Source organism: Passer montanus, unplaced genomic scaffold (genome assembly GCF_014805655.1).
Source record: "Passer montanus isolate IOZ18808 unplaced genomic scaffold, ASM1480565v1 scaffold10, whole genome shotgun sequence".
Classification (NCBI taxonomy): Eukaryota; Metazoa; Chordata; class Aves; order Passeriformes; family Passeridae; genus Passer; species Passer montanus.
This window is the reverse complement of record NW_024356505.1, coordinates 38,938,887-38,955,570: the sequence shown is the minus strand read 5'-3', so window position 1 is coordinate 38,955,570 and position 16,684 is coordinate 38,938,887. Positions and strand designations below refer to the sequence as shown.

Genomic DNA, 16,684 nt, shown 5'->3' with positions numbered 1-16,684 from the left:
CCCCTCACGGCACAGCCCTGAGGGCGCCATGGGGACACCGCGTGAGGGGATGAGGCCGGCGGGCCTTCCCCGATAGCTGTGGAAAAATAAAGTGAGTTCCTTCACGGGACTGCAGAAACTAAACTGCCCCCATCCAGCTTGGCTGGGGGCGACCAGCCCGGGCTCCAAGCGCAGAGGATCACTGAATCATAGAACGGTTTGGGTCAGAAAGGAGCTTTAAAGTCCTTAGCTGGAGAAGATAAGATCACCTCTCTTATGAGGAGAGACTGTGGGAGCTCCCACAGTCTAGAGAAGACTAAGAAAAGATCTCACTAATACATTTAAATATGTCAAAAGTGGGTGCCAAGAAGACAGGGCTGGGCACTTTTCAATGATGGCCAGCAACTGGATGAGGAGCAATCGGCACAAAGCAAAAGTTTCACCTCAACATGAGGAAGAACTTCTTTACACCGAGGGTGGCAGAGCACTGGAACAGGGAGGTCCCAGTTTTCCCTCTCTGGACACATCCCTGTGTCGCCTGCTCCAGGTGATGCTGCCTTGGCAGGAGGGTTGGACTGTGTGATCTCCAGAGGATCCTTCCATCCCAAACAATTCAGTGATTCTGTGAGAGTCCAACCCCTCGGCAATGACCAGGAACATCTTCAACCAGACCAGGTTGCTCAGAGCCCCATCCAACCTGACCATGAATGTTTCCAGGGATGGGATATCCACCACCTCTCTGGGCAACCTGTGCCAGTACCTCACCACCCTCATTGTAAAACATTTCTTCCTTATATATCATTTACATCAACCCTCTTTTGGTTTTAAACCATTCCTCCTTATCCTATCTCCACAGGCCCTGTTAAAAAGATTGTCCTTGTCTTTCTTACAAGTCCTTTTTAGGGACTGGAAGGTCATCAGAAGATCTCCCCAGATCTCCAGGCTGAATGAGAAGATTGTGGCATGGGGTTGGCTTTAGTCAATACTGGGTGATGTTACATTGGGCTTCTTTTCAGGAAAACCACCAGCCTGATTATTACTATTTTTCCCTCCCAAATGCCTGATAATGTTCATATTTGCCTCATATCTGTCCAAACAAAGCATTTTCAACCCAGCACCAAGCCAGAGGCAATTTTCTGAAAAAAATTATCACTTTAGCAATGCAAAACACCAGAATATAATGATTTCATGGCCTTACCATCACTTTACTGCAGGCAGCTTTCCTGGAGAACTCTGGCCATGCTTCAATGTGTGGCCAAGGGCATCTTCATACCTCATGTGAGGATTACAGACCTCAGTGTGGTGCTATGAGCACAGGGAACTCAGGCTTTTTTTTCTTTTTAAAAAATTTTAATCTTTTTCCTGGTCAAGTTCCCCTGCCTTTGGCTTCTGGCAGTTGAAGTACATTGCTGGACTGTCTTGATACAGCTTCACATGCACATATTGCCCTTTGTGAATTGTTCTTTGCTAGGAGTGATAAGCAGTGTTACCACAGTGCTACAAGAGGCAACACACTCAAAAGGGACATTTAATAATAATAATAATAATAATAATAATAATAATAATAATAATAGGACAGAGGTTGCCAGACATGTTGTGGATGTCTCATCTCTGGAGGTGTTCAAGGCCAGGTTGGATGGGGCTTGGAGCAACCTGGTCTAGTTGAAGGTGTCCCTTAGCAGAGGAGATCGAACTGGATGATCTTTAAATTCTCTTCTAACCCAAACCATTCTATGGTTCTGTGAATTTAAGATAACTCCCACTCCTCTTTGGAACTGTTTGCAAGTGGTGGGTAGTAGGGGCAGGCCTCAGCTATGCCTCTGCAGGGACTTTTTAGGTATTTTGGATAGCAGAAATGCCATTGAAACACTAAAAACACTCATCTGCAAAAAAGGAAATCCTCCAGCTAGATACCAAAGACAATAAAATAACAATGATTTTTAATGTCACACCAACGAGGGAAACAGTTATTTGTAATTTACTGTTTATTTTCATATACAAAAAGATAAACTTGAAATAGTTCTTTCTAGGTTTTTTTTTCTCCTATCTGTTGGGGTGTAGCTGCTTCACACAGGGCAAATACTACATTCATACTGGTTTATTCGGACACCCAGTGCAAAGCTGAAGCAGCAAAACTCCAACTTGGCAGATCTAATTTCAAACTTGAGACTCTTTCTAAAATACCACAGTAAAAAGGAACAAAGATCCACTGCAAATTCATGAACTATGATACAATGTTCTTTCCAAAATGTCTTCATTTCATAACTGCAATACAATGGATGTCTGCATTAGGCCATTTTATACATACATTTTATATATGTATACTTCTGTAGAATATATAGATATATAAAATGTATATATATGAAAATCAGCACACTTCAATCCAAAAGGGGTTACAGCAACGAGCTTAACTCTCTATACTTTTTTCTTTAACAGGATACTTTAGTATAACTTTTGTTAACTCAGTAGTACAAGCTATCTCTGTTCTACATTTTTATAGCTACAAGAGTGAAATATAACCTACAACATTTACATTTCACATATCTTGGTATACAAACAGTACTTAGTGAATTTGAGCCAAGGACCAAAAGACTCTTTAAAAATTATTTCACCATCTGATAGAGCTTCCTGTAATTTACACTCAGTCTATTCTGCAATCTTCTAAATCATTTAATCTCATAGTTTGAGTTTAAATCCATTCCAACTGGAAATCCTGGAGAAACAGGTTACTGCAAACTCTTATGTATACTCTATATATACAAGTTAAGTAACACAGCGTAATAAGACTTAGCTATTTATCCTAAAACTGATATACACATATTTCACTACGCTAGACAAGTCTTAGGATTTTATTTTATTTCTTTAAATAAAGCACAAATTTAGAAGTAGCTGGTAAAACTTACAATAGGATGGTTATAAAATGACAAATGGTTAGGGTGAGATTTCTTCCTGCTGGTGCCAAAACATTTTCTTGTGAGTTTTTGTACTATGCTGTGTTGTTTAACTGTATGCATCTAATGTTACATGCAGAAAGCTCTTTCCACAAGAATTGACATCAAACTGTACTTAAGTCAACTTTACAGTACAAAATTTGTCAAACTTAAGGACGAATGTGAAAATATTAACAGGTGAAAGATCAGGCTTTCAACTCTATCATGAGGATCATGCAGAATTCATTAGCAGATAGTTTGAACAGATTGACAATGGCATTGTGCAGGCTTATGGCATAGAATTGAGGCCAAAAATGTTACTTAGTTTGCAGTAACCACCTCCTTCAATCCTCACCCACTACGAGATTGATTTTTGCATCATAGTTATTCCATTGGAAGGCCAGCAGCATTGCAAAATACCTCCTCCTGGGAGATTTTAGTACTTTGATTTACCAGAGATAATAATTATCAACCATCAATAGCCATAGAAACATTAGGCAGTCAAGAAAAAAAATGGGGAAAGGGAAATATCATGTTCTCTTCCTTTAATAACAGTAAATTAATTACTATCCATTCATTACCAGTAATTAAATGAATTACTAGTAATGGTAAATGCATTAGTATTTGGAAAGCTACAGGAAAGCTACTATGCTGTCCAAGTAAAATAAAGACTAATGTTGTATCAACTACATGGATACATTTAAAAAAAAACCCCAGACATTTGGGAGGGGAACATATAAAATAAAATTGTAATTTTAAAAATGGTCCCACTTTTATTTTTCCCCCAAAAATATAGCCTGAACATAATTCTCTTCAGCAAAGTACCATTAAGAAGTTGCTGTAGTTGAAGGTCTGATTTTATGAGTTGGTTCTTGGGAGTAGGTATTTGGAAAAGGAAAGGGCCAGACAGGTTCTAGGTCTTGCCAACATATTTTTTTGTTATCCACAAATTTGCTAAGTCCACTTTCCAAAGCTATAAGATGCTCCAATCTCCTCCTCCTCTGTCATGGCTGGATTTTTGGTTTCGATTGTTTCTTATTTTGGAGTCTATTTTGGTGTTTTAACAAACGTGGCAATGCAGAGATGCCATTGACTACTGAACTGGGATATTAATTGACTAGGATGGTTACTGGTTAAACTTCAGTTCCTCAAAACACTGGAAAATTGAATGAAGTACGGCCTTCCTTGTCACAAAACCAGAAGCTATGGAATTTTCCTAGAACATGTCTGAGGTTTGCAATACCAACCTTATTGGAATGTTATAAACTGAGTTCTTGTTTATTTTAACAACTGGAAAGACTAAGAGGCTTCTGCTTCAAAATGGGCCAAAAATGCAGAAGTGGTGTTTTATTCACATCATCTGCCCCGTTAAAATACTGAAATAAAAGGCTAGTAAAGGAAGCACTTTTCAGAAAACACTTTTTCTTTGTAGATATCCAGCACAATGCCATTACAGAGCTTCAGAAAAGCCCTTTTGGTTTCAATGTTGGAATACAAAATAAATTTTGCTTTTTTCCTTCAGTCCTTGGGGATGACTTTCCATTTACATATATATATCATATATATACATGTATATATGTATATGATACATATATATAAACACCCATATAGAGCAAGGTTCCTGTTTGTGTATGTTACAATATTGTAGTATCAAGGAGAATCCAGATAGCAACACTGTTTAACATGAGGTTTGAGGTAATTGGTTCTTGAAATACCTGGATCACAGACTGCATCCAGAAATGACAGCTGGGCAATGAAAAGTGGTTTTTTTTCAGACAGAGATAAAAAAAAATAAACTAGTAAAAGAAAAAGAAAGCTTACAGCAGTTGCTTTTACATGGAAAAATAAAGGCACAACAGAATAGCATTACATTTCAGAACAGCTGGATGGACATAACACAAGTATGATCTCTTTCTGTGGAAGTGTCCTGACAAAAAGCATTGCTGCTTATTCCATAGGCTACTACTTCAGTCAGGGAACTGAGTGTCACCCTAAAACGAGTCATGAAAAAGGAAGTCCCATGTACATAAGGGACCAGGTGTGTTTGAAAGTGTTCCAGTAACACACACACACACACACTCGTGGTCACACAGGGTTGGATGGAAACTCCTCTCCTGGTTTCCACAGGGCTGGGACTTCACCAGAACACAGCTGAGGGACTCGGTAATTGCAGGAGCCTGCTTGAATTAGTGAGCACTAATTGCAAAAGGCACACTGTCAAACCAGCTCCAAGGCAGTGCCATGTGTTGTTTGGTTTAAAGCTTTTTTCAGTACCTCTCACCCACTGACACTGTGCTATCGTGTTTGAGAGGACTAAAAAGACTGGAGTGATTTTAAGTCCAATAGAAAATTGGGTTACACCCGTCCGGCCCCATTTTATTTTCTTTAATACTTTTAGAATACCTTGGATTGCTTACACAGACTTGGGAAGCTCTTTCTCTTCTCTCTCAAAGTAAGACTTTGGACATGACAGTGCTCCTTTTCTTTAGTGCCTCCGACACAGACTATTAAATCTGATTTTGGAAACACAGAGCACATAGCCGTGTGTTCTGGTGAAGCCTGATTAGTTGTGTCACTTCAGAGAGAAGGAATTTCTAGGAACTGGTTTTATCAGGATTCCACTGGCAACAGCTCCTTACAGATCATATTGTCAGTGCAGCAGACACAGCTGCTATGAGCGGATACGGCAGCGAGCGACATCAGCCCGGCTATTTGGCCTCGGTAAATTCTCAACACCCTGACTTCACAACTCACTGCAGCACCACGGCACATGCCAAAAGACACACTGCCCACACATGGCTACTCGCATGAACACGTGAAAAAACTCCTCCTGGCTTAACTGAAGATGGCCATAGAAAAGCAATAAGCATCTTTAGCAGAAGGGATGTGACATGCAAGATAATCTAAACATATACTCAGTGCTGTCCTCAAAGCATGTCCAAGTACATCCAAACTTGCTCCTCAAACTGTTTTCAGGCTACACTTGTTCTATCCTCTAGACTTCGATGTAGTGCACACTTAATTTAAACATTATATATATATATCTATTTATTTATTTGCTGTGCATACACAGACCTTTCTCCCTTTTCCCTGCAGAAACATATTAGACATTACAAAAATAATTTGTGGTATAAAAGAATTCTCACACAATGTAGAATTTTTGTTTGTATATGTAACTAAAATATATATATATATTTTTCCAAAAGTAAAAAAGTCAAAATGTCCTTATTTTCCTCTATTATATAGTCTATTTTATTTACAATGTTACCAAACAATATCCTGTATGTAAAAGTGACAAAAGTTTGTGGGACACTTCCTGCTTAGCAACTTCCCAAGCCGAGTGTGTCTTGAAGAGGACTGCAACAACAGCACTGTCACACCTCATCACCCAGCACCTTCCTCTGCAGTACGAGTTCCTTCCACGCCAAGTGAAACCAGACCTTTTCCCTGCAAAACAGGGCAAGCTCTGACACTCTGCCTAGAAAGTCACACAAGAGGAATGAAATGTTTCAGTGCTGCGATGTTAAGGGGGATCAGGATTCCTAACAGCCAAGCCTGACCCAGCTAGCCTGGAAACATCTGCTTTCACTGAAACCACTGACTTCAAATGGGATCAGCAGGGAAAACGCAGGGGAGTTACTGGGGGGCACTCACAGACCTTCTCTTCAAAACAAAGACCTCTGCACTTCCATAGGTGTAACTGTCTAGCACATAAAAAATATTCTGTAAGAGAATTTCAGCAGAATAAAAAGTGGCTTCGTTTTGTCTTAAGTAGAGATTTCTTAATGATCAGGACCAGCTAAAATCCTTAATTATAATGAATAGGCCTGGAACTAGTTAACTGATGGTTAGGCTGGTTTACAGCCATCTCTTATGACACGCACGTGTATTTCAATATAAGCCATATATAATTTCCAGCCTTGCTGTATTAATGCAATTTCATCAGCAAGTCACAGCTCTACCATCTCAAAAAAACACCCCAGTTTTAGTTCCTGTGGTATTTCCAGTTGAAAAATGTGAAGCCAAATTTTCTGCACCTAGGAAACCAACCCAGCCAGTGCAATAAATTCATAAAAGGGAGTTCCACCAGAGATGGGGAATCCTGGCTCCTAAAGTCAAGGAGAAATTTTACTCTGGATATTCAGTGTTAATATTCACCTAAGAACTTCCATCTGAGGAAGGGAGGTGACCAATGAAATTCTGCAACCTAATTTTTGAAGAGCTGCTTCCTCCAAGTCTGAATGGGAAGTGAATTTCAACACTTGGGAAGTAAAATATGAGTTGTTGTCACCATCTTATTCAAGGGAGTGTTAAAAGGAAAAGAGCTGCACTTGCTTATGACAGCTACACCTATGGATGGGCCCAATTCCTGGCTTGGAAAAAGCCTCTGCAGCACCAAACAGAACCAAAATCATGTTGTCAATGAGAGTTCAAGTGGATTAGAGGTGAGGAAACTACTTGCTTAACAGCTCAACTGTTGAAAGACCAACAAGTTAATCAGAGCTTGTCTTTGTTAATAAAATAAATAAATACCAGTTTAAAAAACAGCTTTATCTAAATTGGTACACAATAAAAGTTCAGGATTTCCTTCTATGCTGCAATAGCAAGACACACGTACCTACATACATATAAAACTTGTTACCCAGCACTCACCCAATTTGAAAATTCTTTTTCCAGTCAGTTTCTGAATCCTGCTGACAAGATGATCTATAAGGAACCATTACACCAGGAAGATGTAACACTTTACAATCAACATTCGGTCAAGGTTTCTACGGTCGTGCAGTTCCCCGCAGTAAGATAAGCTACATGTGAGAATTTGTGTTTATGCTTTCTCAAAAGAGAAGATTTCAGACACTGTTTAATAGGCTATTAAAATAATATGGCACTTTCAATAAATACTTTAAAGCTTCTTAAAGAAATCAGGATAAAAAAGCAACTGCTGTAATGAGCCTGTTTTAGCTATAATACGTAATGCTGAAGGAAAAAATCCAGAAGAGCAAACAGATATTAACAGTTAAAAGACAGTACAGCTTTTTTCTTTCTGCAGCAATAGGAACTGGCTCCCATTCCCTGGGGAAAGGGAGCGAGCCCACCTCGAAACAAGTATTCACTCAGTCTTAACTGCTCTACGCTCCACCCCAACCCTTACATCACTTCACTTCTAAGACATAGTCACATTTTCATATAAATCTCAGTGCAGAAATGTATTAAACATGAAAAATACTGATCCTGCAAACATTTACAACCACACTTAACATTAAGTGAGTGCCTAATGTCGTGACACCAGAAGAGCTACCTACACCCTCAATGCTAAGCATAGGTATGTTGCAGCATCAGGCCCAAGGGTGCCAATGGCCACCGGGGACATTGGCTGGGTCAAAATGGTCATTCTGTCTGGTTTTGTCAAGGTTTTCTCAACAGAAGCACATCAAGAAACAGAAACTTTCAAACCTACACACGGAAACACAGTTACATGTGTGTACATACTAATATGCAATATACATTCAGTAACTTGAAAGAATAGGTTAAGACTTTATTCAGATAGACAAATTAAGGCAATTCTCTTAATGTCTCTTCAAGATAAAGGACCATGTCCTCATTTGTGACCTCTAGGTTTTAAAGCTATACTTTTCAAGAAATATATTTCAATTTTTTTTTTAATATTTTCTCCAATTAGCAGTTTCATTTGCTTAATAAATTATATCTGTGCAAGGGTGCACACTGATAATTTGGCAGTGGAGAGAAGTCCAATTCATTTAGATATAATACAGACTTTTTACATTTCCATTACAGGGTGATTAGTTTAGGACTGCATTTTGGCTTAACACAAAGAAAAATTTAGAAGATCTGGCCATCCAATGGACATAACTTTGTCAGTCTAGCAAGACACAGAAATCATGTTATATTCAAAGTAAAAAAAAGAAAATAAAATAAAAAAATAAAAGGAAAAGAAAAAGATGTACTGTCCTTTCACTAAAACAGACAAAAAAATTACAAACCAAAAACAACACAGAATGGAAACAGCCTTCACAAATAATAGTGAATAATGCCCAGGTACCTTATATAGGCAGTTATTCCACAACTGTATACAGTTATTTACAATGGTGCTTTATTAAACAAAACAACAAAAAAAAATGGTAGCACTTCCTAAAAGATTTTGGAACTTTTTTTCTTTTTTTAATTTTTTTAAAACTCCCTTGTCATAAAAGCCAACTTACATTAAAATATACTTACTACAAGACAACACAACTAACAAAATATATAATAAAACTCATACAAGTAGAAAATTCTGAGGTATTTCTGGTTTGAGGTGGTCTGTGGTCATGAAGTTTTTAATTTTTTTTTCAGTTTAAACCTCGGAAGCCACGTAACGTGTGTGTGTATGTTTTGTGTTTGGTTTTTTTTTTTAAGTTTTTTTCTTTTTTTAAACATTGCATGTTTTGCAAATTAAAAAAATATTTCAATGTTGAATCAGCAGCATTAGGAACATTCACTGACTAGAGCGAGTTTATGGCATAATAAGAGTAACGGTATTTTCGAATATGCACCACTTTAAGACAAAAGAGTTTCATCACAGAGTAAGGAGAAAGCAGCGTCAAAGAAACCAGTGGGAGAGGTGCTGTGGGAATCACTGCTGCTGCTGAGCTGCCTCAGCTCCCTGCAGCCAGGCAGCTCTCAGGCTTCTCAGATGCTACAGGAGCCAGCTGCCACCATTCACTCCCCCAGTCCCAAATTAATAAAGAAAAAAAATTCATATAACCAGTTTTCACCCTTTTCCTCTTTCCACCATCTGCACCATTAGCTTGGGCTGAAAGATAATCAACCCAAGGCCAAATTCTCTCAGCTGACTCACACTTAAAATGAGATGCAAAAATTTTCTCGTCTTCCAGTATTTCACCAAAGTGCTTGTGAAATCACACTTCCCCACCTGTCCTGATGACATTGAAAGCATCCTTCCTACTACTACCTGGAATTGAAAAATAAAAGTTACAGTCCTGCTTTGCTCTTTTACTGCCCAACCCAGACTCTGGAGGAAGAAACAAGTGCCTGTCTTCCAGCCACTGCTTCTTTAACTCCGCTTTCTCCATACGCTGCAGCCGTAAATACTCTGCCCAGAAATGTCCTTCCCCTCCTCTAATGGTTACCTGAGAAGTAGCTCCATAGCAAATGATGTTTCCCCAAATGCTGCCAAGTCCAACGTCACTCTCCCCACCCCTATTCTACGCTCCCCCCTTCAATTATACCATCAAGAATTAACATTCTCTGCCCAGTTACTTTTTTTTTCCCATGTTACAATGACACCCGTTAGATCCGTAAAAGACACATCTGCTGTTTTTTCTGAAGCTCACTTCCAAAAAAAATTAAAAAAAAATAAAAAAGGAACTGAACCCAAAACCAACATGGGGAAAAAATGCTTTTGAGGAAGGTGTATTCTTTACATAACAGTCTTAAGTTTCCTCCACAGTTTGCAGCATTGCGTTTTCGAAGGTGGTAGGTGGTTTTCCTTTTTGTCACGTAAGCTTTGTGTCACAGATGCTCCGCTCAGAAGACAAACTGATAAAGAGAAACCCATAAAACTGAATAAAATAAAAACAACTGAAGTGAGTTTGTTGAGGTTCTGAGGTACCTGCACCTTTTCTGCATTCATTAGTCGGCACCTGAATGCTTGCTGAAATGTCCATTTTTTTAATACAGTAGAGCAATGTGCTGGTAAAATTGATCCAATCCAAAAAAATAATAATAATAATAATAACAATAATAATAAAAAGTCAAGATAAAATAGCAGCTGCATTCATGGGTTTGTTGAATTTTTGTGATTTTGTTTTTTTTGTACTTTTTTTTTTCTTTAAACTCTTTTCCTTGTTGTTTTTTTTTGTTTGTTTGTTTGTTTGTTTGTTTTAAATCCGCTGAGTCTGGAAAGACAAAAGTGAACCAGAACCCAGGACTCAGATGCTAGACTCTTTGGGTGGCAAGTCCACGTTGGTGACGGACGTCACGATGGAGACGAGGCAGTCCGAGGTAGTGCCGTTGACGGATTTGCGGATCTGCGCGATGCGCTCCTCGACGCAGCCGGCCGAGAGCCGCGCCTCCGCGTCGTGGTCCCAGCACTCTTCGATGGTCACGCAGAGCTGCGCCAGGCCCTGTGGGCAGAAAACACCTTCAGCAACGTCACCTGCCCTGGGGGAGGCTGCTAGAGCCCTAGTCACTGAAAATTTCAACCTTTCTAGACTAACAAACGACTGTCACTGAGTATCAGTGCAGATGCTGGATGACAGCGTTAACTTCTGCCTATTGAAACATCATTTGGCTTTTGGCAATGCGTAGATGCCCTCTCAGAAAGAATAACAAATGCTAACCCCCTAAGAAAACACTGCATTTAACCTAAAGCCATAGAAAAAACATCCAAAATTAAATGATAGAACTAAGATTATAAGTGTATAATTTAAATTAAAATGTGTAACATCACATAATAAAAAGCTTAAAGTATTAAAATGTAATAATATATATAAAACAAAATAGAAGTTGTAAAACAGAAACTAGTCCTTCTTTACCTTCTTCACCTTCTTCTTCATAAGTTTAAGTAATATTGTGGAATTAAATTAAAAAATCCACATTACAAAATCCAAGTAGTTAAAAATAATTTAAGTATCATTTCTTAATTAAACAGTTTACCCTTAAAAACCCTTATAAAAAAATAAATACAACTCCATTTTTTACCTTATTAGTAAAATATTATAAAACTCACAACTTATGAAACTATAATATAAATAAAAACTAATAAACATCTGAATCCAAACAAAAATTACCATCTTACAATTTAATCCCAACCTTAACAAAGAAAAAAACAAAAAAATCAACATTAGTGGTGCCCCGTGTGAGGATCAAACTCACAACCTTCAGGATGCCAAAGTGATTTTTGCTTTTGTGTTTCCTTCATACATGTTCATAGCTCTGTAGGATATTGCTATATAATTATATAACTCCTAGCTAGCTCCAGCACTTTTCCTACCCTGATATGCAGAAAAACAAAATACATTCCAAAGGCTTCTATCCTACCTTGTGTTTTCTTGGGAACCAAGGATGAGCTACCCTCCCAAGACACTTTCTCATAAATAGAATATAGCTATTACCAATGGGGGGGTTCCAAAAGAGGTTGAACCAAGAGGGGAAATTACCTCACCACCTGTGTTTCTAATTGGGGATTCTTGTTAATTATGCTAATCAGCTAAACTTATAAAGCTGTATTCGCCCTATGTGGGGTGGGCATTTTTCCACATCTGCCCCTGGAGGCCTCCAATCAAAGACCAGTTTTTATATTACCTCCTATGCTAATATTGTCTCAAAAGTCTGTTGTTTTATTTCTATATCTTTAAGGCATCATGAGCACCACCTTGTCAGTGGGTGGAGAGATCCACTCAACACAGCCAATGCTCTAAAAAACCCCTACAAGTATTTTTTCCACAGTATGCCAATTACCATGAGATAAGCTTCAAAGATTACTTTAAATATGTGTTTTCATGGTTCTTTAAATATGTGTTTTCATGGTTCTTTTTAAGCATCTGCTTTCTAAGGCTTGGTTGCATTCCGCCCCAAAAGTGCTTTTTTTAATATCAAAATAAATCCCAAGATTCAGCAGTTGAAGCTTTAAAAGACAACATGTATTAAGATTCCCATGATGAAACTGTGAGAGCTGGCAGCACTGTATCAGTTACTATGAAACCATTTGCTTTGTTTGCAATCATTTCTCTCGATATCCCCAAAAAACCTGAATTCAACAGTGCTTGAAGAACGCAGCTCTTATTTGAACCCTCATTTGAAGTGGAGTACTCATCTTTTTGTACAATTCACAGCTCTCCCTAACTTCTGGGAAATGAGTTAGTACCCCTGAGTCTAGCAAAATCTGTAGCAGTTTGGGCAAAATAGAGGCATTTGACTTCTTACTGAAGCCCGGTGAGATGTCATCATCTCTTATCTTCCCGATCTAAGGAAAATCAGCTCTTTTATTAAAAACTGAGCCTGAGATGTACTACCTCTGGGAAACCCACACTGCATTTTGCTTCATTGTCTGCCTGCTTTCACATCTAATTAATTTTTCCTCCATAAACTGCTCCAAGTCTTGCATGGTATCTGGCTTGTGAGGAGTTTGTCTCCAATGGTATGGATAGTTTTCTTTTCCTTAATGAAAGGACTTTATTTTCCATTCTTTCACCTTATTAAAGGAGTCCTACTAAAGCACCACACGCTCCACATTCAACACTAGCTGATTATTCAGCTGGTTTAGTCTCTAAAAACAAGAGATAAAAAGAAAAGGGAACACAAAGGTGTTGAGCAACCCCTCATTGCCCAGAGCTGACTCTGGCTAACACTGGGAATGCATAACCACATCCCTCATTCCCATCACACAGGAAAATATTTTCCACTGTTAACCAGGAGGGACGTACGGGATGTTTTAGCCAGTGATCCTTGAACACGGGGCGCATCTTCTTGTGAACCACCACTTCTTGCAGGTCCTCAAGGGATGGGTGCTGACCTATTTCTTCTTCAAAAGGCAGCATGTATTCATCCACTGGACCTATGGTGCACACAGAGAATCAGGTTAGGGTAGGAATGGCCTCTGCAGAGCCACAGTGTCCCCATGCATGAGTGAGCTGCAGCTCTGGAGCAACCTTAACCCACTGCAACAAAGCCTGACGTTCACATGTCACTGCAGACAAATGTGATTTACATTCCTCCTGCACAATGGTCTTTGCTGTCCCTGCTGCTTGTCTGGCCGTGCATTTTCCACCTCGCTGAGTTACAAATCCAAACCCTCAGCCAGGCCTCCAGATCCCACCATTTCCTTGAGGAAGTTTGCCAGGTAATCCGTGATTTGTTTTAATAAAAAGAGCAGATCAACTCATCCTCCCCACATTTAAACACAACAATTCAGGACACAATAACCTAGAGAAAGATTTCAGCATGAGCATAATTTCATTTTAGCACTGACTAACAAGGTCAAGCATATACAACACTTACATTTTCTTGCTTTGTGATCTGGTTTGTTCAGAGGCTTGAATCTGCCCTGACACACCGGAGCCAGATGTACCTGTCCCAAGTACTGGCTCCTAAGTGTAAAATGATTTCTGAACATTTTATTGATACCAGTTATGGCTGTGAACTGCCCAGGGCCACAGGAATGAGAAAACTGTTATGAGTATCAGTGCACATGCTGGATGATAGTAGTAACTTCTGCTTTTGAAACATCATTTGGCTTTTGGCAATGCATAGATGCTCTCCCAGAAAGAGCAGCCCAGCTTAACTGATGGGCTTCTCAGGGTGCTCCATGGCACCACTTAGGGTTTCTCAGTAGCAAAAAATGACCTCTTTTCAGAGCAGAGATACTGCAAAAGGGTCTTTCCAGACTAAAATAAAAGAGCTGACCACTTCATCTGGTCATGAATTGTGACACCAACAGAACAATGTTTACTCCAAAGAATGAAATCACTAAAATGGCTTATCATTATTTTTGTTTACTCAGTGGCAGTCACTAAACCAAACTGAAACACTTGCTCCAATCAGGGTCACTTATGACTTTCCTTTTCCTCCAAGAGGAACCCGGGCTGTGAAGATCTGCACTGGTGATCTGGAAGCTAAATGTGCTGTTTACACACCGTCACTTCTGAGCTGAACTGCAGATGAGGCTCAGTGTAACTCCCTGTCATCCCAAAGGAAGCCTTCCCTCTGACTCAGTGGTGCTGTGTGTGGCACCTGGAGTATCTCAGCTGCCTGAACTGGCAGGAGATCACAAACATGACAGGAAAAATGAAAGTGGATATTTGGGGCACCTCAACAGAGAAGGGCAATTCCTACATAAATGATCTGTGTACACTGTTTTTCCCTACTGTGCTCCCAGCTCCCTGCTCCTCCAGCATTTTACCTCGTTAGACTGTACATTTCTGAAGATGAGACCTTCTGTTACCACACACTTATGGGAGGCATTTCAATTATAATGATGCTCCTCAGTCCTTCTATAATGCTAACAAAAACATTTCAAGTCTAGGTGAGGTGCTGTTGTTTTACAAATTTGATATTCAGTTCAAAGCACCCATATCTATACAAGAAGAAAAAAGTTTAGGTGGAAGTTAGTTCTTAGTTCTTAGTTTTAGAAGAAGAAGCCTTGGAGCTACTGCAATGATGTGACTGCTTTCCTGTCCTGCAAATGTCAAAGGTCACTAAAGAACAGATGTGCTGATTGGACAGAAAATATGGCCCACTTCACAGCATCATTTTTAGATTAAAAAAACGGGAAAGGAGACACCATGAAGTTCATACTTTTAGATCCTTCAGGAGAAAGTGACATCCTCCAAAGCTGCAAATGAAGAAACAAACCAAGTGCACTGCTGAGAGAGGACTTGATCAGCAAAAGATCAAAAACTAATGACTTATGATAGCAGGGAAATGGGCTTGCTGACCCAAGAAGATCCTTCCAGCCCTGTGTTCCTGCTATTTCACTAAGGTGCTTTCCATTCAGGCTACCCCCCTGCCCTGCATAAGCCAGGTGACAGCCAAGCTGGCTGTGTGGCTCTTCTCAGGAGCCCAAGGCATGCCCTGGTCACAGGCAGAAATGTGGAGTGCCACTGAGAGCAGCACATGGCAGGCTCAAGAGTAATGGACACACACCATGTAGGAATCACCTTTTCCCTCTGAATTCTCAGCAATTTGCAAGGTAACCAACATAGTAAAAAATACGTTGAGGCTTGAGCACTTACAAAGGTTATTATATACAGAGAGTAACCCCTTATGTTAAAAAACAAAGGAAAAACAGGTTAGCTGCTTTTAATAAAAATATGGCATTGATTTTTTTTTTTTTTTTAAACAGAGACAGATCCATTCTGTGGCCAACTGAAACAGAACAGGGAAGAGGTCTTTATTCTTACCATCAACTGCCCTACATCTGGAGACTAGCTCCCACAGCACCAGTCCCATTGCATACATGTCTATTCTCAGGAAGGCGTCTCGTTGGAAGTTGATTGCTCCCTCCAGCACTTCAGGAGCCATGTACCTCCTTGTTCCCACCTACAGAGAAAAACCACAGCTCAAGTTACATTGCATTTGGGCCCCTCAGCCTCTGCAGGTTGGAGGTGAGTGACAGCAGGTTTCATTAGGCTGGAGGCCACTGCTGCTAAAGGTGCACCTTGCTCGAAAAACAAGCAAAGGGGAGCTGTTTCTTCTGACACTGATTCTCATTAAGATCACTCCAGTCCAGATAAGCAATGTAAAGGAGGAAGCCAAAGTGCAAGGCTGCATGTGTGATACTCATTCAGTGCACACTGCAGGTCTGCATCCTGCTGCATGTTGCTCTGGCAGCACACCCTGCATGAGGAAACGCTGTCTTTGGAGACACACAGAACACCCTGAGGTCAAGTCTGGCTTGGTTATCTCAATTGTTGAAAGTTCAATCCTCTTTCACTCAAAAAAACCCCAAAAAACCCTCAACAAAAAACTCCAAACCCAAAGAAACAACCCCCCAGATAAACAAAAACAGAATAAAAAAAATAAAAAAAAAACAGAAAAGAGAAACATTTATATATCCTGAAATGGTAGGAAAAGGTGTTGTTTTGACAGCCCTAGATAAAACAAGTCTCCTGTATCCACAGAATAGTAAAACATGAACCCTGGCTTGCCATGATTTAGAAAAGATCTGCTCTTGTTTTGAGGGAATAGGCATTATAGTGCCTCCATTGTTTAGTATGGCTCATAATGTAGGGGATTAGACAGGACAGCAAGGGAAAAAG

At 39.6% G+C, this 16,684-nt stretch overlaps 1 protein-coding gene across 1 annotated transcript in view; it reads right to left on the bottom strand.

The window, feature by feature from the left end:
- Positions 1-1,946: 1,946 nt before the first annotated feature.
- The window catches only part of ACVR2B (activin A receptor type 2B), a 107,357-nt gene continuing 92,619 nt past the window's right edge, over positions 1,947-16,684 (bottom strand). Inside the window, exons 9-11 of the mRNA XM_039705725.1 lie at positions 15,827-15,965; positions 13,352-13,482; positions 1,947-11,050 (exon numbers count right to left, since the gene is read on the bottom strand). Coding sequence (XP_039561659.1) covers positions 10,856-11,050; positions 13,352-13,482; positions 15,827-15,965 — 465 coding nt within the window. The 3' untranslated portion in view covers positions 1,947-10,855. The remainder of the gene's footprint in view (positions 11,051-13,351; positions 13,483-15,826; positions 15,966-16,684) is intronic.